Genomic DNA, 27,251 nt, shown 5'->3' with positions numbered 1-27,251 from the left:
TTTACGACTTTTATAAACACTTTGTAATTTTTTTTGTCGTCGGATGATCTAATTGTATACAAATGCACAGTTAGGTACTAATATTAATTTAACACACAATAGGTAGCGCCTACATTTCGGACAAAGTTGTGTTTCTGTTTAATTCGGTATAGAGAAAATGGAAAAAATAATTTGACAACCGGACGTAGCCGAACGATTAATCTACTAAATTTAACTCTAGAACATCGGGACGCGTGGAGGTTCACACCGTTCAGTTTTAGCATCGTACAGCAAACTCTCAAAATATAAACTCTTAGTTCATTATTATAACTCTGTTAGTAAAACATTCATTCATTTATAATAACGTGTGGTAAGTCGAAGTGGACGATGGCTTTTATTTTGATAGCTTGCTCAGTACAATCGGAATGATGCTGCACTCGGAATGATGATATCAGCCTGTGAAACTGAATATCACTGTTACGCGAGTAAATGGACGAAACATGGCTTCATTAGTAGTGTTTTTGTTTCGCGGGACCAAAATATCAGATTCAATGAGGCCAAATACTTCTCTGTGGCGACAATATGAGCTTTAAACAATCATCCCTCGAGAACTCTGGACAAAGTATTGGCTGTGATCCAAAATCTGCTAAACGTAACAGTGGTTTATTTGCCTTCTTGAAATGGTTCAAACCGTCGACATCTCGAGAGTCCATAACTGCGGATCCACAAATATCTCAATCGAGCAGCTGTGATAGCTTGAATTCCACTCATAGTGTAGGAACAGTGGCCTCTTTTTCTTTTGTGTCTCCTGGTGACTACAAAAAATGTGTTTCCGAAAAGTGCATTGCCCTCGGCCCTGAAACGGATACGTACAAAGCAAGACTAAAACAGAGAGACAAGAGGAAAGAAAATGATAAAAATTTGACACTGAGGAAGAAGTATAATCTATTTTTCAACAGAGACACCTTTCTGAAACCTAAAACAACAGAAATCGACGAGGAAAACTCGAAAAGTTTGCCGCTGATGACTCGGGGTGTGATGGAATCCGTTGAAGTTCATCGAAGGACTATTAGTGAATCTTCAAACATCAGAAGAATTAGCTCCCACTCACATGTGAAAGGAAAACGGAAAGCTCCTCAACCGCCTTCGTATAAAGTGCCACAAGAAGGAATGTCGACCGCCAGCCTTAGAAGAACCAAACGATTAGCTCCAACACCTCCACCTGTATCCGCTGGAAAAGTTATTAAATCAATAAAACGGGTGGACAAAACAGATTCAATTGATTACGAAGATATGGGTATCATTTGTAACGACTCTTTGAAACTCGATAATGGAATTCTAAAGTCGGTGAAAGATTTATCGGCTGAATCGAAAAGTAATGAGCCTGAACCAAATGAAAACTTAACATCAACATTCTTAACCCCAGTTACTGTTGAGACACCCGTTTCTCCGAGACCATGGTATAAAAGGAATACAAGTCGTGAACACTTTACTAGAAAAGAAAAGAATGAAAGTAAATACGAACCAATCGAACGCTTACCAGAAGTACCTTTTTCGAGGAATTCGTCTTTAGACTTGACACAAGAAATTGCAGATGAAAGAAAGAAAGATGAGAAGAGAAAATCTGGAATGTCGTTCTTAACTAACATAAGTGAGTTGGACAGGGAAGCCTGTGAAATAATAAAAAGTAAAGATCAGGTGAAAACAAGCAGCACACAGATGGGAAAAATTCCCGAGTTCATGCGCCCTAGAGAAGTTAAAGTGAACACAGACAGTTGGGTTTCACCTAAAAGACGATCAGCAAGGGATTTGATTGCTAAATTCAATGCAATAACCAACGTGACGAAGGCTACGGTATTCGGCGCCTCTCAAAGAGATAATCAACCCATCGGAAAGCAGAGGAGTTTGGACGAAACAAAGAGAAGGCAAGAACAAGTCCTAGAAAGTCATCAAAAGACAATAGAAGAAATCGATAAGAAAAAGATACCTCTCGCAAAATCAGAAAGTACCAACTCTGTGGCACCAAAACAAGAAACAACCAATCTAGATAAGAAGAGCTGGGTTTGTCCTAAGTGTAATATAGGAAATGATTACTGGAGAATAATCTGCCATGTTTGTTCCTCAATCAAACCATACTTTGACGATTTAACAGTTTCGCCGCTGGACGAAAATAAAGGTAGAATTCAGACAAAGTGTGCAAGTCCTCTTATAATGAGAAAGGATAAATTTATACCACAGAAGTTGGAAATCGAAAGGTCGAAGACCCAAATAGATTTCTCTGCCTTGACAAATTCTAATGTCAAAGCCAAAATGAATCAGTCGCCATTCAAAAACGAGAAATCGCAAAAGGAAATGGAGTACAAGAAGGAACAAAGAGAGAAATTGAAGAAGATGTTGATAGACATGAAAAACTCTTTGCCAAAACGTAAGACGCATGCGTTTCAAAAACAGACCAATCAAAATCGTATTTCAGAGAATAATGTGGAATTGGCGGAAAAAGAAGTTGAAGAAGAGAGAGCTAATGGGAAACCTGATACTGAAGAAGACATCGCAACGGTGTTTTCAAAATCAGATAAAACTCAAGAAGAGAAAATCGCAGAGATCCTAATTGGCACTACCCAAACTATATATGAGAATATTAAAGTGAAAAAAACAGATAATCCAAAACTCATCAAAGTTTCCTCCTCGGCTCAAACTAGTGGAGTAGTCAAGCAACTGGTGCCAGCTCCAGCTATTTCTAATTTGATCAAGAATCAAGATAAACATAATAACTACGAATTGATGCGACCTAAAGATTTCGAAAATATTTACACGGATTCAAATTCCAAATCAGCTGCTACTGTTTATGCGAATCTGAGCAGGAACCATGAGTTGTCCTTATTTTTCAATATGCCGAAAAATTTGAAAAAAGAGACCAGTAATACTGACACCATTCGGATTAACGTTCTTCTGAAAAAGTTGGAGAATTCAATTTCGAAGGGTGAATTGAAAGATGCCGCTGTTTTCGCAGAGGAATTAGCCCAGCTTCGAGTTAATTGTTCAGTGATAAGACAGAAACCAAAAGTGTTGCCAGAAGTCGAGAAAAAGAAAATTCAGTGAGTCTACTTTTCTATACTAATTTTATACTTGTGATGCACTGTTTGGAACCTTTGGCATAGTAATGAATATTACTGGAGTTTTATCCAAACACCAAACCGTTGTTTTAACACCTCTACACGTGTTCCGATCACCCAGTGATCGTCTTCAAGAGGAACATCAATCTTCCTCATGAGGATGATCACTTGGTGACCGAAACACGTATCGAGGTGTTGAAATAATGGTTTGGTGTTGGGATAAAACTCCAGTAATATACTAATTTTATATTCATTTCAATTATTATTATTATTCTACAGCATGTAGATAATCCGCATCATTTTTCCGGTTCATGATTAATAGTTAAACTTATTTTATGCAAATATATATTCTCAGACTTATATAAACAAAAATTGTTTCATTTGTTCGTAATTGATTATTCACCTTTGTAATGAAACATTTCAAAACTTTCTAGAACTTTTTAATGTTTACAGAAAATTTTGCACATTATAATATGAAGTATCATGAAAATTCATTACAAAAATCAATATGCATGATGAATTTGTCTTTCTTGCCAGATTCACTGAAACAAATTTAAGACTCAATAAGTTGATTTTCGAAGAGTAAATTCATATTCCAAAATAAATTTATTGTCGGATTATATTTTCATTAATGGTCTTGATTTTTTACCTTCATTATCGATGCCTTTTTTCAATTGGGGTAGCTGTCTTTTATATACAGTTAGAAATTCAAATATTTGAAAAATACGTACCTAGCCTAACTTTCAAAAATATATCGAAGGTTCTAGTAATTTTTTCCCCATCTATGTCCAATTTAATATTTATAATAACATGACACAATTTTGTTAAACCTAGTTTTAGAATTTGATATGTCTTTTCACATCAATAAAAGTTCATCTATCACTTTTGGCAAAATTTAAATTCCTTTAAATTTTTAAATTATAGTAACTCCTTACTTTTGAATACATACCTAGCACGTTAAGAGGTCATTTATAAGTTAATTTACAGGCTGGTTTCCAGAACATACTCGTGAATTTTGGAAATCCCGGAATTCGAAATAAACCATATATTGAAACTTTTCCAATATCAAGATAAAGAAATGATATTGAACAGGACAATATTTAGTATCTAGATTCTAGAAGTGCTCAAAATTGCTACATTCATGGTCCAATATCAGGTCTGCATGAAAATCACCAGTAGTACTCGACTGGATGATGAATAGCATGACTAGTAACTCACTAACATTATAAAATCAAACAGAGAAATAAAACGAAACCGATTCTTGAAAAGGATGTGTCGAAGCTATCTTTTTTCACTCCCACTTTTGTCATATCTTAACCTGATAGATATTTATATTCAGGTCACATGAAAATTGTGATTTATTCGCTACAGATGACACCTCTAAAGACGTGTTTCGATAATCTCATCTTCTACAATTCTGCGAAAATAACTATGAAATAGTGTTTTTATCTGCAGTTGTTTTACTTTGTATCTTTAACTATACAAGAATCTTGTAATTTCGAACTTATAAATGTAGCTACTATTCGAATATATGAGAGTCAATATAAATGAACTGAACTGAATGATGCGTGGGTGGATGATAACTAGTTCCCCGTTTGAGATAGAAAAACATTGTAGAGAGCAGTGAAAGCTATTTTCTAAAAATAACTTCTAATATATAGAAAGACCAGTAAATATGTGACATGTTTCTTGAATGAAATATTCTCTTTCTATTATTTATATATTTCAGTATAATCATTCCAATATTTCTAAATTGATGATTTCCACCATAGAATCGAGTTTTTTCATTAAAAATTCTGAAGATGAACTGAAAAACAGTGTTTTTTCGCTGAGCTGATACTATGTTGTTGAACTGCTTCAGTGTATGTCGGATGTAATCTAGGATCCATCTTATTATTCGCCAGGAAAGTATGTTTACTACTATGTAAGACAGCTGGAAGATTTGTTTGAAATTTCATTTAAAATATTTATTTTTTCAAATAGAGTTTCATCATTTGAGTTTCATTAGAAATGTACTCAACGCGTAATAAAAACGCGTATAAAAGGTTGATGAGAAAAACCCAGGTAACAGAGGTCCAAATAATTACTTCACAATATTCTGGTATATTGTGGAATGCTGTCAAGTATTCTCGAATACTCTGGATTCTTTTAGAAATTTCAAGAGATCCAAAATTCTGGCAATTACCTACTTTGGAAAAGTTGTAGTGAAATTAGGAGTATTTATCAGAGTTTGCAAGTGTCTTACAAATACAGGCAACGATCAGTTACACTTATATCATGAATGCAAAATCATTTCTGTTTTCATTTTTTTTTGCTATTGTCATGTGATCAAGGATGTGTTAACTAATTTCTATGATAGTAAAGCGTTTTCTACAAGATTTAGATCGATTTTTTCGTTCATGGCCACGTTTGTCCAATGAATAAAAGGAATTCCATGAATACGCAAAACTAACAAATGCAAAGAGACATCTAAATTAAGCCCTAAAATGAGTGATTCATCTACAGAGGAGGATTTTTATTGTGACTAATTGATTCACAAGGAAAATCCAACCCGCGCCAAGCAACTGCCAACAAAGGCAAATATTATTAGAATTAGCAATAAAATGCAGTTGCGACCGTTCATATAAACTGCGTGCCGCCGACTTTGTTTCAATATTAGACATAATATTTACCAGGGAACCTGTTCCGTGAACTTTTCAGAAATTCGCTACCTTTTCTGAACAATTAAGTATACACTAGTAGGTATAGTCGAAGTTAACAAAGTTCACATTCAAAGTTGGCAGCACTCTCAAGGGACAAAAAAAACAATACATAGAAATGAACCGGCTGCAAACTAGTCTACTAGTCATAAAATTAAATTTGAAGTCATGTTATGGTGACGAATAGAAATCGGGGAATGCGGGGATGGTTATCGCCGTTGTGTTCAGTTCAGGAACTGATCGCGATTTGAGTGTTGAAATGCGATATTGGTGCAGTTATAATTACTTAGAATTTTTGTTATCTGTTTAAAATGTGGCATCCTTGGACAAAGACTAATAGTAATAACTAGTATGATAACAACGCACACTTTTTCCAGTGTAATGATTCCAATAGCGATGGTGAACAATGCGAAAAAGAGATACCAGTGAATAAGATTCGGATGCATTTGAATATTGAAACACAGAGAGTATGTTTCAATGTATATAAGAATCTACATCTGAAGTTTGGTTTCGACGAAAACACATTATTACAAGCAACATCAGATTTGACCAAAATTCCTTTCTCAACTGTACGTAAAATAGTCAAATACAAACCTTATAAACGCAAGACGCGAATGTGATATAGGATTACCAAAACAATATGCGACTGTTACAAGAGCAATGAGATTCCTACAACTGAAGTCATAAGGGAGAAATTGAATACTTCTGGCCATAACGTGAGCTGCTGTGACAAAACTCTTCATTATTGAATGAAGAAAGTAGGATTTAGATTTGAAATAATAAACAAACGTCAAGTAGTTATGGAAAGCAGAAGAATAGTGGAATTGCGTAACAAATACTTAGAACAAATAACTAAAAATACACAAGAACAGCGGCAAATTTTTTTTTGGACGAAACTCACGACACAGTTACGAAAAAGTGGACTGATGGTTCGATAATGTGTACGCCTATTATGCCTTGCATGGCGGAGGAAGTAAAGGATGGGTTCCGAATTCTTTGAAATCATATGGAAAAAACTTGAGTACTGCAATGTCGACTATCATAAGAATATGGAAGCTAATATTTTTGATGAATGGTTTGAAAACAAATTGATTCCAAATTTGGATGCGAATAGTATAATAGTTCTTTGACAACGCTTCTTATCATATGCGACAGCTCATCAAAGTACCGAATAGAAATTCGAAGAAAGATGAAACACAAAGTTTTCTAATGGATAACAGTTTGTATTTTGAAGATTACTATACTAAAAACCAACTACTTGTAGTTTTACAGACAAAAACATTTGAAAACGTGTATTGCTAAAAAGTATGGACACACCATACTGAAACTTTTCCCATATTTTTGTGTTTTCAATCCCATCGAGTTGATTTGGGGAAAATTGAAACAAAGCATCAGGCGTAAAAATAATTTTCTTTGATAAGAAGGTGATAGAGCTGATTAAAGAAGAAGTATCTAATATTACATAAAATGATTAAAAAAGTAATTATAGTTGATAAATACTATATGGAGATTGGCACTTCCGTATTAATGGTGTAAATAAATTCATTATTGATTTAAATGACGACAGTAATGGTGAAACAGAGAATATGGAAGAGGAATTATCAAAAGATTTCGAAGAAAGTTAGTGAAGTGTTTTTGGAGTTACATTAGATTGGCAGATAAAAAGGATTAACCACTCTAGAGATTGGTCTAGGTACATTGAAATTCAGTTTTTGCAGAATATGTTTAAACATCTGTTTAACATTTGTGGGTCAGTAATAAAATCATTAATCAGTTAAAAAAAATTGTGCAGTGACAATCACGACGGCAACTCAAGCTATTCATAACATGTCTAGCTAACAATGCATCATGGGGAAATCCAATTGGTGAATATATATTGTCTGATCTATAGGAGAGAACTTTTAGGAAACGACGTTGTAGTGATTTAACTTTCTCTGTATACAACTGAAAAGATGGATTCTAGATTATGAATGCATATTCTAATTTCAACCTGACGAAAGCATAGTATAATGTTTTCGATGTAGATGGATCCGCGAAATCTCTGAAGATTCGTGCTTAAAATCCTTACGTTCTGTTTGCAGCAGACAGAATGGCTTCAATGTGTGGCACGAAGAAAAGTTTTGTGTCGAAGGTAACCCCTAGATCGGTGAATGTGAGAGGCCGTTGAAGTGGAATATCGTTTCTTAAATATTGATATGAAAATGGACTATTTTTTAGTGTGTACGTCATTGCATTACATTTACTCGCGTTTAAAGAAAGATTGCTAACCACGTTTTAGATTGAAGGAGAGTTGAAGACAGTCCTCGATGCTATTGATCTCATTGATCCGCGTATATCAAACAGTTGATGTCAATGACCTCAACTGTGTCGTTTATGAAGGCGTTAAAGAGAAATGGGCCTAGGTTGCTTCCTCGTGGAACACCCGAGGTAGCTGCATATTCCACAGACTTGAAGCCATTGAATATAACATATTGACGCCTGTCAGTGAAGCATGATAATGAATGTCAAAGGTTTCGCAAATTAAACTGCAATACTCTTTATTATTGAAAGATATACAGTCAGTTATACAGCCCTGAAACAGGTAAACGAAAATCGACAATTTAAATTTTATCAGATATTTTGAAAACGCCGCACGTTGCTTTAAATTTCCTCGCGTTTTTTGATTGAACTTTGAAATACGCAACTTTTTCGTGAATCATCAGATCTTCAGAAGTGAGGGTTCTAGAGATCGTAACAATGACTTCTTTTCAAAAGCCAGCCTGTTTGATATATGAATAGGATGAGTGTCACTGACAAACACTAATATCAAATATTATGCTTTTCGAATAAATCATACGTTATAGGTGGCCCTGGATATATGAAATCCTCCATATCAACCTCTCGTATGAACCTGCATAGTGTTTTCACCACTTATCTTTGGAAACACAAGAGTTTTTCAGTGTCATAATTTGTCTATAAATATATCTCTTGCCGTTTAGGGAACAACATCGCATAGACACAAATTCGAATAGCCCTGTATACTTCTGCACTATAAATAAATGCAAGTATCTGGGACGTCAAGAATAGGAATGACTGGGAGATTCGGGAAAGAGCATAGGACAGTAACCGTTAAAAAGAAAAGAAGGCACCGTGTTAGAGTTATTCCTATTCTTGACAATTGATTTATCTTGAGACCGGAGGTGTTTACTCAGACGTCTCAAACGAAATACCACCGAATCGTCAAGATTGTTCTCAATTTCTGAAACGTAATGACTCATATCCATAACCCTCTATCAACGAACTTATTTTAGGAGGTGAATCACGGTCATATTATTCATGACATTGACATTGTAATCGAATACGGGATTTGTCCGTCTTGTTAATTAAAATAATTTGTTGAAACTGAAGTTATGATTCGTTATTTTTAGGGGCCAACTTCGGATGACTAGACTGGTTCTATTTACATTTTACGATGCAAACCACTTGAACTGAATTGAACTGTATAGATACAGTGACCAGCCTGGTCACGTCCATAATGGTAGAAACTGTCAGAAATATATCTGAAGGTGCTAGTCAATTTAGTAACCTTTAAATTTGGGGATCGGTAGTTGAGAAAGATCCTCTACTTCACTTCTATTTGTGTCCAAAATGCAAATACATCATCTATGTATCGGATCCAAGTGCATAGAAAGTGATATAAATCTTTTCTTGGTTTCAATTCGAAGCTGCTTACGAACAGATTATTCCTCAAGGGACAGTACGGAATTCTCTTTGCTGCTTGTAGAAGTAATTGAGCTGAAACCAATTCTGTTCTGTGTGAGCTAGATATGTTATTCGACTACTCCACTGGCCACGTTTTCCTTGAGCAAATTATTTTCTTTTGCTTTCGGCATTCTCCCAGAAACCAATCATGTTTTAAAAATGGCTTTAGAAATATGAAAAATATACCGTTATGGAAGCTTCCTTACTGATGCTATTTTTTATTGGCGGATAGCGAAAAGGCATCTGCTCAATTTGGAATTCAATCAAAGCAAACAAATTCCTGGTTTTCGCCTTTGTGGCTGAACATCTTCTGTTGTCGTAGAGGATCCACTTTTCATTACACGTGAGGAACCGATCCAAAAAATGATTCGTTTTGGTTGCCCAAGAGCAAAGAAGAACATACCTCGAAACGTAATCGTTCAAATTGTGGAGCAACCACTTTTTGAGTTTTTTTTTATCTGTCGAGTAGGGAGGGTGAGTGTAGGCCCACAGCACTTAGGCCACATGTGGCCTATTGTACATCCTCCCAAAGAGTTGTCCTCCTAGGTCATCGTCCATCCTGTCCTTTCCAGGAAGGTGCACAGGTCTCTGGGAGACATCTCCTTTATATCGGCAGGTGTAGGCCAAGACTCGCCGAACACACACTCTTTTATTGACGATAACTTCGGACATTCGCATAGGACATGCATGACAGTTTCATCTTCCTGTTCACACACCCTGCATAGAGATGTGTCCACTAGCCACATAATATGGAGGTGTTTCCTTAGTTGACAGTGGCCAGTCAGAAATCCTACTGTTAAGCGTAGATTTTTCCTGGTCATCGACAGATATTTCTTCGGTGCCAGCTTCCCAAGGTCGCCAAGTGTGATTCTGGCAAGACTGCATCCTTTCATTTCATCCCATCTCTTTAGGGATTGAGCATGGGTATGGCGTTTGGCTAGTTTCGCAATTGTCGAAGTCATCAGGCCGTAGATGCCCCTGAATCCTAAAATTCTTAGTCCAGCCGCTTTCTTAGCTAAAGAGTCGGCAATGCGATTCTACCGAGGTTTTGGCTAAATCTTGGTGGCACTCTAGTACTAGCCCTGAGGTAACACGTTGTCTGTTCAAAGCTAATAGGGTTTGTCTGCTATCAGTGCTGAATATTTTTACCGGAAATTCCATTCCTGGTTATTTCTTTTGTGGCGATTGAGTTACCAGCCAGTTCTGTTTGGACCACGCTGATATTTTCCCCTTTTCCCCACTTAATCCTTAGGCTTAGTGATCTGGAGTGCAATTTATATCCTGAGCCTTGATTTTTGAGCCGTTTGTATATATGCGTATTGTATTTGGAGCATCTGACTCAGTGTTCTGTTTTATTTGCATTTTGTAGGGTTTATTAAACACAAACCGGGGTTCAATTGCATCATTGGTTGCCTGCAGCAGAGAGAGCTGACGCTCAGTTCTTCCGCCATCCCATGCACCATTTTTGATGGGTTAGTCTCCACCAGGGTCCTCAAATCCTTGTCCCGGATTACTGTGGGTCGACCACATCGGGAATCCTCTTCCAGGCTAAAATCTCCGGAATGAAATTTCGCAAACCAACTTCGAACTGTGCGTTTAGTATTAGAGTTAGTGAGCTGGAGAGAAAATGTTCAAAAACACATGACACGGACAAAACTTTCAAAACTATCTAATCATTTATTTCAACTTAGTTCAGTAACGAATATTTTTTGTCTGACTTTTGGTATTTGTGTTCAAATTTGATTTGTCAGTATTCGGTCAAGATAAACAAAACCATCATCAATGAAGGTTTTTTAAAAAAAAGTTTAAGGTGAAAGTAGTCTTTAAACCTCGCTTCAACAGGATTGAGCTGCGAGGACTGAGATACAGAATATATTGGTCGGACTAAGCGAGTCATCGAAACACGTTTCAAATGACATGCAGCACATGTTCGATAGATCGTTCGCTACTAAATCTTCGAGACATAACTTTCGTTCTCACATACCATATATGATTCCTGTAGCGAATGCTTTATAAGCACGTGCTTAATAACGAAAAAAAATGTTTTTTTTTGAAATATCAAACGTGGAATCAGTCATTGCTCCCATTTCTTGGTAAAAAAAATGTGTGCGTCTTGGGACGCCCGACAGAAGTGATAACTTCTGAGTTAAACTATTCAATATTGAAATTGTTCTACTTTAGAAAAGCTTAGGTTATTTCTTAAATTTTATGTATATTAATATGACAATGTATGTACATCTATTACAGCTCCCGATAATTATAAACACTATCGAAGCAGTGACGCTAAAGATATATAGAAATTCAAAATATAAAGCTGTGGCGGTAAACTAGTTTCATGCTGGATAAATCGTATTATATTATATTATTAAACTTACCTTTCGTTAGGAGATTCTGTAATGTTCCGAGGACCATCTTCTGCTTGTTTCATCAAATTTTTCATAATCACTTTCTGAAGCGGTGATAGTTTTATGTTATATGTTCACTCTCAACAGTATATGTCTATCGCACACTAAACACCGAGTCATGCGAAGTGAGGAGAGAGAAGCGTCTGTCCAACGGAAGAAGGGAAACCTGCCTGCCACTGCCTGAGAGAAAATGAAGCCAGACATGTTTTCATAGTGACAAAATATCATCAACCTCACAAGATTCTCAAATTGAAAATATTGACAAGTGTTACTACACACCCTTCTCTGAAATCATTGATATATTGATAAAATAAGAAATGAAATGCTTAGTTTTCTGGAAGTCGCCTCGAATGATGAAATCTCATTAGGTCATTTCTGTTTCAGCGTGGAAATGTACGTGGAAGACAAGGTTTCACATCGGGGTCCATTTCCCATAGAAGTCAGTCCAGATCAATCAGTGGCACAGCTTAAAGTTCAGATAGAAAAGGAGTTCGAAATACCAGTAGCTTATCAGAAATGGATACTAGGCAAGGAGCTGGTAGTCGACGAGAAATCTACTCTGAAAGATCACAATATCACTTCTGAAGGATGCCCAGTGTTTCTATATCTCGTAGCACCAGGTGATTTTCCATTCTTACATTCGATCATGTTTCAACTGATATTTTAATTGTGGAATTGCAAAATTGATTTGATTATAAAATGGAACTGATATGCATTTGAGCTGATGATAGATGACCTATTTCTTTTTCATTTTTGAGTTGTGAAACTGAATATAAGTAATGGTAGTGGACTATGAATCCAACACTTTTGGACTCTGGTATCATATAATTTGCTGCTTGAAGTAAACGCTGCAGAAAGAGACAGGAAGCTAATTTTCATTATTTTCATTCGGAAGTCGATGTGAAAGGAATCCAGACTATCTGTTTAGACGTTGCTCGGTAGGAGCCAAGAGCTTCCAACGCCGCTTGACTGTCCGAGATCCCAGTCGGTACTTTTATTTCTCGTTGATGGTCGTAGTTAGGTTAGGTTAGGTCTGAAGTGAGTGGGGATATTCGACTCTCCACCGCAACCCGCGAGGGGTTTATTATGGCTCACACCTATTCGGCAGGTACAAAGTATATGCTCTGCTGTCTCATCATTTTCCAAACAGAGGCGACACACACTGTCTTCCGACAGTCCAAGTCTCTACATATGATTTAAAATGATTTAAATGACAGTGACCAGTAAGAATGCCTGTTAGACATCGTAGTTCATCTCCACTGTAGTCCAACAAATGTTTGGTATCAAGCTTCTAAGGGTAGATAAACTCCTTGGAGTGAGCCAAACCTGGGAGATTTTGCGAGAAGTCCATACATCTTCTTGCCATCCAGGTGCAAAGTCCAAAGTGATGCCAATGACAGGTTCTAGTCCGATGAAGCCGCTTGCAGCACCCTCCTTTGCAAGAGAGTCAGCAGCTCTTCATTACCTTCCAGGCCAGTATGGCCAGGCATCCAGACTATATGTTAAGTCTTCCTATCGAGGAGAGTCGTTTTTGGCAATTTGCTACCAATTCAGACGTTGCTCGGTAGGAGCCAAGAGCTTCCAACACCGCTTGACTGTCCGAGAATATTTTTATTGACTTGTGTGTGAGGTTGGATTTATCCTCTCCGCACACAATTCAAAAGCGTAAATTTCCGCTTGAAATACAGTCGCATGAGTTCCTAGGCAGATATATATCTCTGTCCTGGGTCTGCGACTAAAAACACCTGTGAACCAACAACTATCTGCTCTTGGTCTGACAATCATCACATAAGTCCAATGGATTTGTTTGGGACCTAAGCCCCAAGTTTTACCACAAATCCTTCATCATGTCCATAGAGACAGTCTGGCTTTGTGTGAAAGTTTTCCCAAGTGAGCGTTCCAGGTGAGTCTTTTATCAAGGACAATGCCAAGATATTTCACCTCCGTTGGTGTTGGCGTTGGATCGTCCAATTTTCTCCTCTTGGTGAAGGGGATTAACACAGTTTTGCTGGGATTGACAGGCATCTTCTCCCTCAGGCACCAACTGTGAACAAAATCCAACGTGCTTCGGAGGATATAACAAGCTACCCTTCCCGAGGTGGATCTTGCCAGGATGGCAAGGTCATCTGCGCCAGCTTGCAGATCAACTTTTCTTCTGTCAAGGGCATCAAGCAGATTATCCATCAGGAGCGACCACAGAAGGGGAGATAGTACCCCACCTTGAGGGCAGCCCCTGGTGACCCTGAACCTGATGGCCTCGCCTTGAAGAGTCGTAGTTGCAGTTCTGTTTACTAGCATTGCATAGATCCAGCCAGTTATGGTCGATTATATACCCCTCCTAGCCAGAGTCAATCCTATAGATTTAGGAAGTGCATTGTCAAATGCACCTTCAATATCAAGAAATACAGCAACCGCATTATTTTCATTCGGAGGTCGATGTGATAGCATGGCTTTGCAATGAATCCCAGTCGGTACCTTTATTTCTCGTTCATGTTCGTAGTTTCAGTTTTCTGTTGATTTTGCAAATAACGCCTTCTTGAGGTGAGACTGTTTGTTATGATGAGGATCATTACCCGGTGTGGATTTTGGCAAAAATACCAACCCATCAGGAAGGTGATACATTCGTCCCTACCATTATATCTCTACTTTTATAACCATCTTTCATCAGCTTATGTCTTCCTGTATAGTGGACATTCGAATATATTATTAGTAATGAAACAGTTTTAATAAAAAAGTTTATTCACATGCATTTTTTTCAAAAACATATTCTTTTTTAGAACTACTTGTCAAGATTAAATTACATGTATTTTTGTTCATCTTCACAGGTGAATCTGGCAACAACTTTCTAAATCATATAAATTGTATAATATAATAAATTGACGGGTTTGACTTAATTTAAAGTTCTCATTTTCTCTTCAGTTCACCGTTGATTAATTTCACAAACTCCCCTGAACTCATTGTTTTTTCAGATAATTTTATTGATTAATTCTTTTATGGTCGTATGATCGGTATCTACAACATTTGATCTAGTACTATCAAACTTTTCCTAATCTTTGCTAAGTCATAATCGTTTAAATTTAGTATGGCATCCATGTTGTTTTTCGTCATTTTGAATATTTTTTCCTATAATCTTTTCGTTTAATTTTTATATCATGAGGGGTGCATAAAAACGTAAAACACAATTTTTTTCAAGTCCACCATATTACATCACTTTATTTATCGTATTCTTTATAATAAACTCTTTACTTTGTACTCAAATTATGGGAGTGTATAAAAATTGTCCACTATCTTGGGCGGTCTACATATTGATTCAGGGTGACGTCATGTCAATTTCAGTATTTTTCCAGTAAACCCTTTCACTTGCTCCCTGAATCATGGACGTCTCATAAAAAATATATCTCATGCTGTCCGCCATATTGGATGTAGCGCACATTCAGATGTATTCTGTAGTCATACAATCGCTCTCAATGCAGTTCCTCTGAAGATACTGGTTCTGATCGATGATTGCATTTTTGAGTTTCCACACCAAAAGAAATCAAGGGGCGATAACTCTGGTGACCGTGAAGGCCATTCAAATGCTTCCTATTCTCTTCTCGAGAGCTATCGAAAATGTTTATCTTAAATAATAGGTCCTTTGATTTTCAACAGGATTATGTCGGGTTTTTTATCAGAATTCAGATGAACATTTTGCACAGCACGGGATTGCCTCTACAGTCTACAATTTTTTTCATAACACCAATCTAAATTTAAACTTTCGAATGCATTTTTTTTACAAATCTACTTAGCAGCTTTTTAAAATTCATTAATTGCTAGGAAAAATAGTTTAACGATATTTTACTAGGTCCCTATGCCATTTGAATCTTGGGTTTAATATCACTCTTATCTGGGGGTAGGAATGAAGAAGTGAAAACTACCATCTTTGTAAGTTTAAATTTTGATTATCTATGAAAGCATTTTACTGATTTCATTTGTATAACATTACAAATTCTGTTAATAACAACCCTCAAATTGATATATAATTTTTATTTTACTGAATACAACACATTAAATTTCATTCTGAAATAGTAGTTCTCATAAATAGGCAGAACAAATGAATGATTATTTTGATTTTAACTTTGACAAATGACAAATTTTGGCTGGATACAGATATGTGATTCTTTTTTTTCCAGAAAATGAATGTGATAAAACCCAAAAGTATGCTGTGAATGAAGAACCAAAACAGTCCACTTCAGGAAAAAGTAACAAATTATTAGAAACAGAAAATAAAGCAGGTAGCTCTCAAATGATGAATGAAATAGATATTGTGAAAAATAATGTACAAGATTTACAAAACATTTTGAAAGATAATAAAAGCCGAATGAAAAATTCTGATCCACCGCTTGTAGATCATGCCCCAAAAATCGTCAACGTTATTAGAAAAACAACGGAAAATGCTTCAAAAGATGATGGTTTGGTAATTCCAATTGAGGTTGAAATACCGGAGAGTAGAGAAATAAAACATTCAACTAAGACTGAGAAAATAGTGACAACGACTGAAATAAAAATAAAAATAGAACCGAGCCAACCAAAATTGTCTGAAAAAACAAGCCTTGAAGTCAAACCAAGGATCCAGTATGTATTTCCTACCATACAAAATTCCTACCAACCTAGTTTAACTGAAAACGAATCGACTGCGTCTCCAATAATTATAAAAGAAGGTACACCAACAGCAGCAGGTTCAAAAACCTTGACGAAGGTAGTACAAACAACTTCAACAGCTGAATGTTCGAATTCCAAGAGTCCACCAAAAGCCGACGAAGACGACGACCAGGAGTACTATGACACAAAAACTCTGAAGCCATCCAAAGAATGGGAATGTCATTTATGCACTTTACTAAATCCAGTCAACAGTAATGTTTGTGCCGTGTGTGCAACAGTGAGGATGAAAAAATTGGAACCCCAAAGTGAAGTTAACGAAAAGGGTAGAAGAAAAGCTCCACAACCCAAACGCGGAACTAAATCGTCTCCCAAACAAGACGAAACATATTTACAATTAGTTAATTTGGATAACGCTGACTTGGTAGAGAATAATTTTCCTTTCGAGTGCATGATATGCTTTCTCGAAATTCCTCCGAGAGAAGGAGTTACACTTCGAGAATGCCTACATCAGTTTTGTAAAGCTTGTTTGGCGCATACTATCGAGTTTGCCGATGAAGCGGAGGTCAAATGTCCTTACAGGGATGATAATTATTCTTGTACCATTGCCCTTCAAGATAGAGAGATCAAGGCTTTAGTAGTACCCAATATTTACGAACAGCACCTGGCCAAATCTATAGCTCAAGCAGAAAATAAGATCGATAAATCGTTTCATTGCAAAACACCAGATTGTAAAGGATGGTGTATATTTGAAGATAATGTCAACGAATTCAGGTGTCCTGTATGTCAGAAACTCAATTGTTTGACTTGTCAGGTACGTATTACAAATATTTTGGAGCATTCAAAGGTTATCATCTACATTTTAAATTGTTTTGGGGTTAATACAGTAGATGAAAACTAAAAAAACACTTACTTAGAAAATAATTTTAGATTAAACGGGGCTATTGTGTTTTCAATGAACATTTCAGTGTATAGCAACAATTCGGATATTTACCTACAGCAAAAGCTTGACTTGACAATGTCAGGAATCTGTGAACAAGACGACATTGAATATTTTTAACAAAATCATCTTATATTTTGAAGAAATTTTAATCAGTGGCGTAGCGTGGGTATCGGCTGCTCGGGGCGGAAGACAATTTTGCCGCCCTCTTGATTAGGTATTTCAATTTAATGTATACTACACATATAATTCTAGAGAACTTTTTGGCTAGAATAGTCATCATTATTTTGCATTATATAAGTTAGATTTCAAATAAAAAAGTTTATTTGTTTTACAATCACGTTTATTAATACAAAAATGTTTACTTCAACCATTTATATAACAGGTACATAGTTATTATTTATACGAAATGATTAAATAATTAGCGACTTGAACATAAAACGAAAATCATTTTTTAATTAGAACTAGGATGATACTATTAACTAATATTTATATATTTCTGAAGAAAATATAGGTAGGTACTTGTTAGATTTAAAAACAAAACCTCCGGCTTTTATTAAAAATTTAAACGTCTACTTTTGTTAATAGCAAAGTATCAATATCTGTAGCATCACACACCTCTTGTTCAATAGACAGGATAGCCAAATTTGTTAGTCTTGGAGTATTCATTGTCGACCTTAAATCATTTTTAATTGATTTCAATTTCGAAAAACTTCTCACAGCTGACATTGCTTGTGACAACTGTAAAAAATATTCGCAGCATGATCAAAATATGGGGCAGAGTGTCTTCAAGCTTATATTTCACGATAAACTTCAATAATTTAAGTGAGTCTGCATTAATTAATTTATTTTCGTTTCTGGGTTTGAAGGTCCAGTTGACTGTGATGAATTTAAGTCTAATGTAGAATCTGACGTCTCAGGAACACCACTTTTCACATATTCAAGTAAAGCCCCTTCATTTGCTCTAATATTTTCCAACTAAACTCTTCTCTTATTACGGTAAGATGCCTTTTACTCTTTTCATTTTTGATGCTAAAATAAAAAAAATATAGTAATGATAAAATTTAGAGTTACAAATGAAAATATGGAACGTTTCAAAAACTAGGTATATTTTACATCTTACATCTATCTATAGACAAAAATCTGAAAACCATAATGGAGCAATTTTAAAAAAAGTGCACCCTGATGTGAAATTCGATTTTCATTTCTTGTGTGTGTGTTTTTTAAATTTTGATCCTAGTATCTAGAGTATATTTTCGTGATCGTAAAATAAGTCACAAACGGAGGTCCCATATTGCTACCATCTTGTAATTTTAAATTATTTAAAAATTAGCTATCGTACTTAGCACTTTCAACTTTTTAGTATCAAATACTATACAAATTTTGCAATTATGAACAATAAAGATAGCCAAAGAAAATAGATTTCTAATAGAAAAACTTGGTCACTAACTTAATTAAAAAAATTGAAACCAGGAACACTTCAATAAAATGTCCACGCTGGTCACTAATTAGTATCAGATTGAAAACAGAGTACCGTCTCCCGATGAAGAAGATATGTTGTTCTCCCATTTCGAGCTGAATTCTTTCTACGAAAAAGAGTGGTCACAAAACGGAATGTTCTGGTTGGCTGAAATTTAATTTTTAATTTACGATTTTAATTTCTATTTATTTTCAATATAAAATAATAATATTGAGACTTCTAACTGATAAACTCTACTTTTACGAATTCGATTGTATTTATAAACCATTCCCAATACATTTTTTTTTAGAAATCATAGTTGGGAAGGAGACAGGTAAATTCGATGGTTTTCAATATTTTAACATTTTCGTAAGTTTTATATTCAGTTAAAAAACAACATAACTATAATTTATAAATGTATTTAAGATAGTTTATTTTCACTTAAATTAATTATATTCTGCTTAGGTATTTCAATACTCAAGAAATAAATAAACAAAGTCGAGGGACAAGGCAAAAATCGAGGGTAAACTTTGTTTTTAAATTGCTCAAATATTTGTGGGGAACTCTGGGTATGCGAGTGTAAAACTCGTACATGGCCGGATTTTAATAAATTAAAGCTTGAACAAAATATCAGACATTCCAACATTCAATTATATAAATAAAATATTTAATACTCACACAGTTGAATGTAAGTACACGTAGGGGAAAATTAAAATTTTCACTAAGTTATCCAATAATTTTATAACCACTACACGTACAAAAATCTCAGTTACGAAACGGTGTGAACTAAACAACTGAAGATCCACGAATAAAACTTTCTTTGAATTGTCAAAGCATCACGTACTTTCTTAAAGGGTCGTAATAAACAATATTGAACTTGATAAATATGTAACAGAAGTCATTCTCCCTGATTATAAGTCATAAACAATCCAAACACAAAATAAAATATAGGAAATGCCCGCAAGTAAGTATAGACGGTGTTACCATTCGCTACAAAATATCATTCAAAGAATAAGTAACGAATAATTCCGTGCTCTTTCAAATCGGTCTGAAATTATAGTTGCGTTAAAATATGAAATGGTTCAAATATTTACAAAATATTTTATTATTTACTGTGAAATTTTGTCGCCCCCTAAAAAGTGCCGCCTGGGGCGGGGCGTCCACCCCGCCCCCCTTCGCTACGCCACTGATTGTAATGTGGTGTGAGATGAATGCACAAAGTTGATGATATTTCAAAAAAATCAATATAGATAACTTCAACATGGAAATATAGAATAATTTCTTCAAGAAATGTCATGAAAATATATATCGAGCTATTCAAATTCGTTTCTGTACATGGGGATCTTGTAAACGATAAGAGATAGAGTATCTGTTAAATCGTGGCAAAGTTGTGTATTTTAGAGACCTATTCAATGTTGTAAAGAAATCGAATATAGCTCTTTTGGTTCTGAAGATATACAGGAAAAACAAAAAAATCCCAAATTATTTTTTTGCCTATATCTTCTTTATTCACAGACATATTGAAAATCTGTCCACATTTTGCCATTGGCACTTGATGTGGGCTATCAGAATATATCCATGAATCTTTTATACAGGGTATCATCTGACTTGGGCCACCCCCATCTTTGAATTTTTAAATACGGACCTGTATTTTTTGCTGTAGTTTTTGGATCGTAGAGGTTCACTTCATACTGAGAAATTAAATTCAATTTCATATTTCGGGATGTTTCGGTACTATTTCGATTATAATTGTGTGAATTATTCCCTTTTACATTACGGCCCTGGAAATTGGTTGACTGAGTTGAATAAAAACATAATAATGGCAACTTTCACGTCTCCCTATGTATCGTAGAGTTTTTCGAGAGTTTGTTTTCATTTTTAGGTACCTATACATATTTTTTCCATTGCTCTGAGCGTTTTCTACAATGTTCTTCGAATAAGAAAACCTTTTATGATTATTTGAAACATATCTACATCAAAAATATATTATATGTGTTTTAATAAGCAGAAAAATGTATGACAGTAATAATAACATCCAAAACGAGCACTATAATTGTAATGAAAATTAAAAGGAAGTAATTTATATAGGTAGGTATCCAAAAAAATTATTGGCGCAATAAATGTTCGAATTGGAGTCCTTCCATTTCGAGACATTTTTAAACTCGGTTTTTCATATTATTTATTGCCCTTAATACACTGATTTGCTGCATTGTTGCGAGTCTTCCACATTTTCTATCTCTCTGCCAGCGTAAATCCTATTTATCGATGTCCCCCCATAGAAAATAGTCCAAAATAGTAAGATCTGGTGATCTTGCAGACCATCTTATTGTCCCATTATTTTTCTCGAAATGGAAGGACTCCAATTCGAACATTTATTGCACAATTAATTTTTTTGTGTATATAAACTACTTACTTCATTTCAATTTTCATTATAATTATAGTGTTCGTTCCGGATTGCTACAATTTTTTTTCTGCTCATCAAAACACATATAATATATTTTTGTTGTAGATATGTTTCAGATAATCATAAAAGGTTTTCTTATTCGAAGTTCATTGTAGAAAACGCTCACTGGAAAAAATATGAATAGGTACCTAAAAATGAAAAAAAACTCTCGAAAAACTTTACGGTACATAGGGAGACGTGAAAGTTGCTATTGTGTTTTTATTCAACTCAGTCAACCAATTTCCAGGGCCGTAATTTTAAAGGGAATAATACACACAAATATAATCGAATATTACCGAAAAATCCCGAAATATATAATAGAATTTAATTTCTCAGTATGAAGTGAACGTCTACGATTCAAAAACTACAACAAAAATACAGGTCCGTATTAAAAAATTCAAAGATATGGGTCGCCCACGTCAGATGACATCCTGTATAAAAGATTCATAGATATATTCTGAGAGCCCACATCAAGTGCTAATAGCAAAATGTGGACAGATTTTTTTGTTTTTCCTGTATATCTCCAGAACCAAAAGAGCTATATTCGATTTCTTTACATCATTGAATAGGTCTCTAAAATACGCAACTTTGCCATAATTCAACCGACACTCCATCTCTTATCGTTTACGAGATCCCCATGTACAGAAACGAATTTGAAGAGCCCTGTACATATTTTTGATATTGAGTGAAAAGTTTATATTCTTCGAATTGATTCATCAATGACAGCATCTTGAGATACTTCTTATTTCAGGCTATACATGCTGGATTGAACTGCAAGCAGTACCAAGAAAGGATGGACGCAGCATCTGAAATCGACGACGACGCCAAAAGGACGAAAGATATGCTGGAAGAAATGGTGAATAAAGGAGAAGCTATAGAATGTCCGACCTGTAGAGTCATTTTAATGAAAAAGTGGGGTTGTGATTGGTTGAGGTGTTCCATGTGTAAAACTGAGATTTGTTGGGTAACAAGAGGGCCTCGTTGGGGACCGGCAGGGAAGGGAGACACTTCTGGAGGATGCCAGTGCGGCGTTAATGGAGTTAAATGCCATCCGAAATGCAATTATTGTCATTAGATTAGCTTTGGTTGTTTATTTCTAGTTTAACCAATACAAGTTGATTTTTATGTATTGCAAAATAACATTTATACCAAACTCTTTTGTAGTAATGCACTTCTCACTGCCGGTTGAAAAACCAAGTCATAAAGTACTTATTTTTGATTTAATAATAATATTTTTATCTCAGAAAATTGTTTTGAATTACTTGAAATGCGTTACTTCCACAAGTTACTATATATTTCTAAAAACGACTCTCCTCAATAGGACGACTAACAAATCGAAGCAGAACCTGTCATTGAAATAATTTTAGGCTTTGCCAAACAAACATTGAACACCTGAATGACAGGAAGATTTATGGACTTCTGGCAAAATCTTGCAGTATTGGCTCACTCCAAGGCGTTTATTCACCCTTCGAAGCTTGATACCAAACAGTTGTTGGACTACAGTCGGGATGAACTATGATGTCTCACAGGTCTTCTCATAGGTCACTGTCGTCTGAATCATAATATACAGAGACTCTGAGAGTCGGAAGACAGTGTGTGTTGCCTCTGTTTGAAAAATGATGAAATAGCAGAGCATATACTTTGTGCCTGCCCCGCTGCGGACCAAATCAGGTTTTCAGAGTTTGGTAAAACCACACTTTTACCATCTGACCTGAAAGATCACTCACCATATAAACTAATCAGCTTCGTCAAGAAGCTGGGTTCATTTGGTAGAGTGTGAATAGGTGAGAGCCACAATAAACTCTTGCGGGTTGCCGTGGATAATCGAATAGACCCGCTCACTTTACACCTAACCTAACCTATTTTAAATTTGATCACTTATTTAGGTTTGATCCAACAAAAATTTACTTCAATATTCTGTGAAAACTGAGTAAGCCAGAAGAGTATGAATAAGAAAACAGATATTGTAAACCTTGGCAATATTTATAGTTATTAACTAGAGACGGATCAAATGGTTGAGTTATATGCTGTATTGATATTTTGAAACACAAATCGTTTGTCATTACAGTTAGCTTTGGACATGACTTTACCAAAGTAAGATATTCGAAAGATCGACACCATTACCATCAATTTCTCAATTGTAAAGAAAGTGTTTTTTTCATATAGTTACCAATTTGCATTGTGACAAAAGCTGGATAATTGTTGGGTCGAATATTTCTATTCTTTCAGGAGGTTTTTGTTTATATTTATTGATTTCATAGCTTTCAAAAGTGATATCGAAAAGACACAGATTTTCTCTTCAGAAGTTATTCTGATGGATATTTTATTTTTGCTACGTGAGCGGATCCATATCAATATTTTTTTGTATCTATTGAACCATCCACCCTGATTTGAGAGTATTTAAATAATAATTTTCAATCTCTACGAACTGTATACCTACTCTTCGACATTTGGAAACTGAGACGTTGGTTAAAAATTTGAGTTGAATTTTTCCCCAAAAAAATTGAGGTTTATGTTTATAACGTAAAATAACGGAAAAGTTATCAAATAATTCCAACGGTGGCTAAAACATGAAAAATTTTTTAGGTGGAAATGAGGATGATGAAAATACAATGACTGAATATATTTCGACGGTTTATGTTTGTCTCCTTTCTCCTTTTTTGTAATGTCTCGTCTCATACCGAAAATGTTTTAATAACTTTTCAATTCATTACAAACAAAATGTCCTATCTGCAGTGCGAAGTTTAGAATAGTTTCTATGAATCAGATAAATTTTGTCACTCAACAATTCATAGGTAAAAATTTTCGGATGTTTTTATACTCCACATTGTTACAATTAGTGGAAGCGTTTTCTTAAAACAAATGGAAATAATTTTCAACAGATAAGGAAATAATTTTTGTAGTTCCACTTCACTTAGAAACAACCTCGCGTACCACGATTTAGGTGCAAATTGAGGAAGGAATAACAAAAGCGTACGATTTACTACAGAACTTTATTTTCAAAAAACTCAAATAGAAATTTCTTGTACAAAAAAGGTAATAAATTTTCATTTCTACAAAGTCCTTATGACAAAGAACTCACAAAATAAAATCACTAGAAAACCACTCGAGTTAAAATAATGTCGAAACTAACAAACGAATGAATAATGAATGAATTATGGACAAATGATGAGGGAGTTTTATTTTTCAGGGTGCGATGCCATAAGAAATGTTAAATATATGTTATGTCAAATAATACACGAGTGCAAACACTTAATATTGATTAGTACACCTCATTCGGAATTTATTACATTTATAAGTTACAATTGGCACTGTCTCTCTGCTCAGTCACACTCACATTCGTCCGTGAACTATATGTACATATAATAACAACACAAACATTTCTAGTGAGCTTGAAAGGATTACGTCAAATTGAATAGTACAATTTATGGCAACATTTTTCATTATGAGTGCTACAAAAATGGTGTGAAGTCGATGTCTATATACATTTTATTATCACCAACTTTCTCCCTCTTCATCATTCACCAGCAAATACTTTGATCCACACATATACTCATTCACCTTCTTCCCCAGTGAAACTATACTAAACCTGTATAATTTGACCTAAATTTAATGACTGCCTACAATTGTATCATTGTAGAAATACTGGCTCATCATAAATGGCATAGTGATTACTTTCCGAAGATATTCAGTTCAGCCCCACAACACCCTTGATATACACACAATTTCAAGGAAATATAACTAACAGTAGTTCGCTCGAATTCTATTATTTTCCAGAATGTCAAGAAACATGTTCATTATTACTTGAATCATGCACGACACAGGCATTAAGATACATTATACAGGAAAATTGAATTGAATCTCCTTCGTGTGCTTCAAAAATAAAATAATTATGCAACAATTACGGCACATCATGAAAATCCCACATAAATCTAACTTACTGAATAATTATTACGATGGAATCTTTGAAACTGGCAGTGGGACAAACAATATTATAGGTATCAGTTTCATAGAAAATTACCGGAGTTCTATCTCAATACCAAACCATTATTTTAAACGCCTCGACACGTGTTTCAATCATCAAGTGATCATATTCAAGAGTTTTAACCTTCCTCTTGAAGATGATCACTTGCTGATCAAAACACGTGTCGAGGTGTTGAAATAACGGTTTGGTGTTGGGAAACTCTCAACTAAAGTCATTACAACCTCGTCAACTTCTCAGTCTGACAGAAATATAAATAAGTAACAATATTTCCCTACTTACAATTAACTATATATGGTATCCATTACTTTAATGGTAACTTGAGTTTATAATTGACTTTGGTCAAAAGTACTTCCTCATGACGTTTCTATAAGCGAATATGTGGTATTTTCTAAATAGATGTGTCGCCTAAATTCTCTAAAATTATTTTAAGTCGCAGTGTAACTGCAAAGACAGTCTTATTCGACACGTGGAATACGTGAAAAGCAATTTTAGATGGAGGAATGTGTCTGTCACTGAGAAGTCAACCTTTATTCTTCTTCGCGTTCCGTTTCCTCTGCTGGGCCGTACATATCTGCCAGTTTGTCGAAACGGGGTCCCCAGGCACCCAGATAATCGTATTCCTGAACCTCGTCATCAGTTCCTGAAAAACACGCCAAATAAAGTAATTAAAGCAAAGAAATTCATCTACAGATATTTTCTGTTAGTTTGTCGCGAAATAATCTACCAACAGTTTCATCAAATCAGAAATTCGACATTGACATGAAAACTCAAAAAGACTGGCTAATTTATGCCACTCTTTTCATGAAAAATTCAAGATAACTTATGCTAGTAACTGACTAGTAATGCCCCATCGTCACGCCATCTAGTTGCTCATAGAAGTTACTCCTCCACTGAAAGAAACTCCACATGAGACATGCCACGATGTCATTTATATAATAGTGGACAGGTACAAAACTTGAGTAGATATATTATTAATTCTGGTGAAAACACGTAAATTTTGAAAATAAATATAATAAAATGAGTAGCTAAAACGAGTAGTGAATATTAGAAGTACATTTTAATGCAGAATCCCAGAAATAAGTAGCATTGCCACACTCTACACACTACCCTTCCCAAAGAGGGATTTACAAGTAAAAAATCACCAATTTATATTTTCTAGATGACATGGAATCGACTAAAGATACAAGGTTTGCAAAATATAATTGGAGAGAAAAATGTTGTTCGAAGCAAATAAAATGATAGAAACTTCAATCTATTATCATTTTGAAGGAAGTATTTCTTGAATTAATATTTAATACCTGTCAGAGGGGAATTATTGTGGACACCTCAATATTTCTGAGTAACAAAAACGATGTTCTGGTTATCATTAATAACACCCATCTGACGAAGCGTTTTTATATATTTCAAGGAATAAACTCTACACACTCGTATCAATGTGAGGAGAAAAAAGAACTGATATGTCATCACTGCAATCAGTTTTGATAACAGTTGCATCTTCCTCTTGAAAATGATCACTTGGTGATTGAAACACGTGTCGAAGTGTTAAAATAACGATTTGGTGTTGGGAAAAAACTCAAGTAATATTCAACACAGGCTGGTCGAGTATGGAAAATATACAAAGACAGAGATGGAAAAGTCATCAGAAAATTCCCAGGATTATTTCTATTGATAGTATTGAGATTCTAGGGGTTCTAGCTAATACGAAGCATTATGAATGAAATGAAGAAAATAAAGAAACAGCTGAGAAAAGAATAAAAGAAGGAATTGATCATGATAAATCTATTTTTTAAGGACAAAACACAAGCACTACTGGAAAATTCTCAAAGCGCTCTGAGAGCGGTGCTTTGGCGAA

General features: G+C 35.1%; 2 protein-coding genes across 2 annotated transcripts in view; one reads left to right on the top strand and one right to left on the bottom strand.

Annotated features, from left to right (window-relative positions):
* Window positions 1-213: 213 nt before the first annotated feature.
* On the top strand, window positions 214-22,543 carry LOC111507249 (uncharacterized). The gene is made up of 4 exons (XM_023162537.2): window positions 214-3,074; window positions 12,322-12,557; window positions 16,107-17,386; window positions 22,166-22,543. The coding sequence occupies exons 1-4, from the start codon at window positions 562-564 to the stop codon at window positions 22,487-22,489; spliced, it is 4,353 nt and encodes a 1,450-aa protein (XP_023018305.2). The 5' UTR covers window positions 214-561; the 3' UTR covers window positions 22,490-22,543.
* Window positions 22,544-24,388: 1,845 nt separating this feature from the next.
* Window positions 24,389-27,251, bottom strand: part of CadN (neural cadherin) — a 796,050-nt gene continuing 793,187 nt past the window's right edge. Inside the window, 1 exon segment of the mRNA XM_074174961.1 lies at window positions 24,389-26,039. Within this exon segment, the coding sequence (XP_074031062.1) occupies window positions 25,927-26,039 (113 nt within the window). The 3' untranslated portion in view covers window positions 24,389-25,926.

This window comes from Leptinotarsa decemlineata, unplaced genomic scaffold (assembly GCF_025532065.1).
Source record: "Leptinotarsa decemlineata unplaced genomic scaffold, Ldec_3_MD MMD2_tig00000882_RagTag_RagTag, whole genome shotgun sequence".
Taxonomy (NCBI): domain Eukaryota; kingdom Metazoa; phylum Arthropoda; class Insecta; order Coleoptera; family Chrysomelidae; genus Leptinotarsa; species Leptinotarsa decemlineata.
The sequence above is the reverse complement of the archived record's forward strand: the minus strand, read 5'-3'. Positions and strand labels throughout refer to the sequence as shown.

Bases quoted from the DNA above. Each gene is read 5' to 3' on its own strand.
- LOC111507249 (XM_023162537.2), top strand. From the start codon at position 562: ATGAGCTTTAAACAATCATCCCTCGAGAACTCTGGACAAAGTATTGGC. The intron at 3,075-12,321 runs GTGAGTCTACTT...TTTCTGTTTCAG, and splicing joins GTCGAGAAAAAGAAAATTCA to CGTGGAAATGTACGTGGAAG. The intron at 17,387-22,165 runs GTACGTATTACA...TTCTTATTTCAG, and splicing joins TCAATTGTTTGACTTGTCAG to GCTATACATGCTGGATTGAA.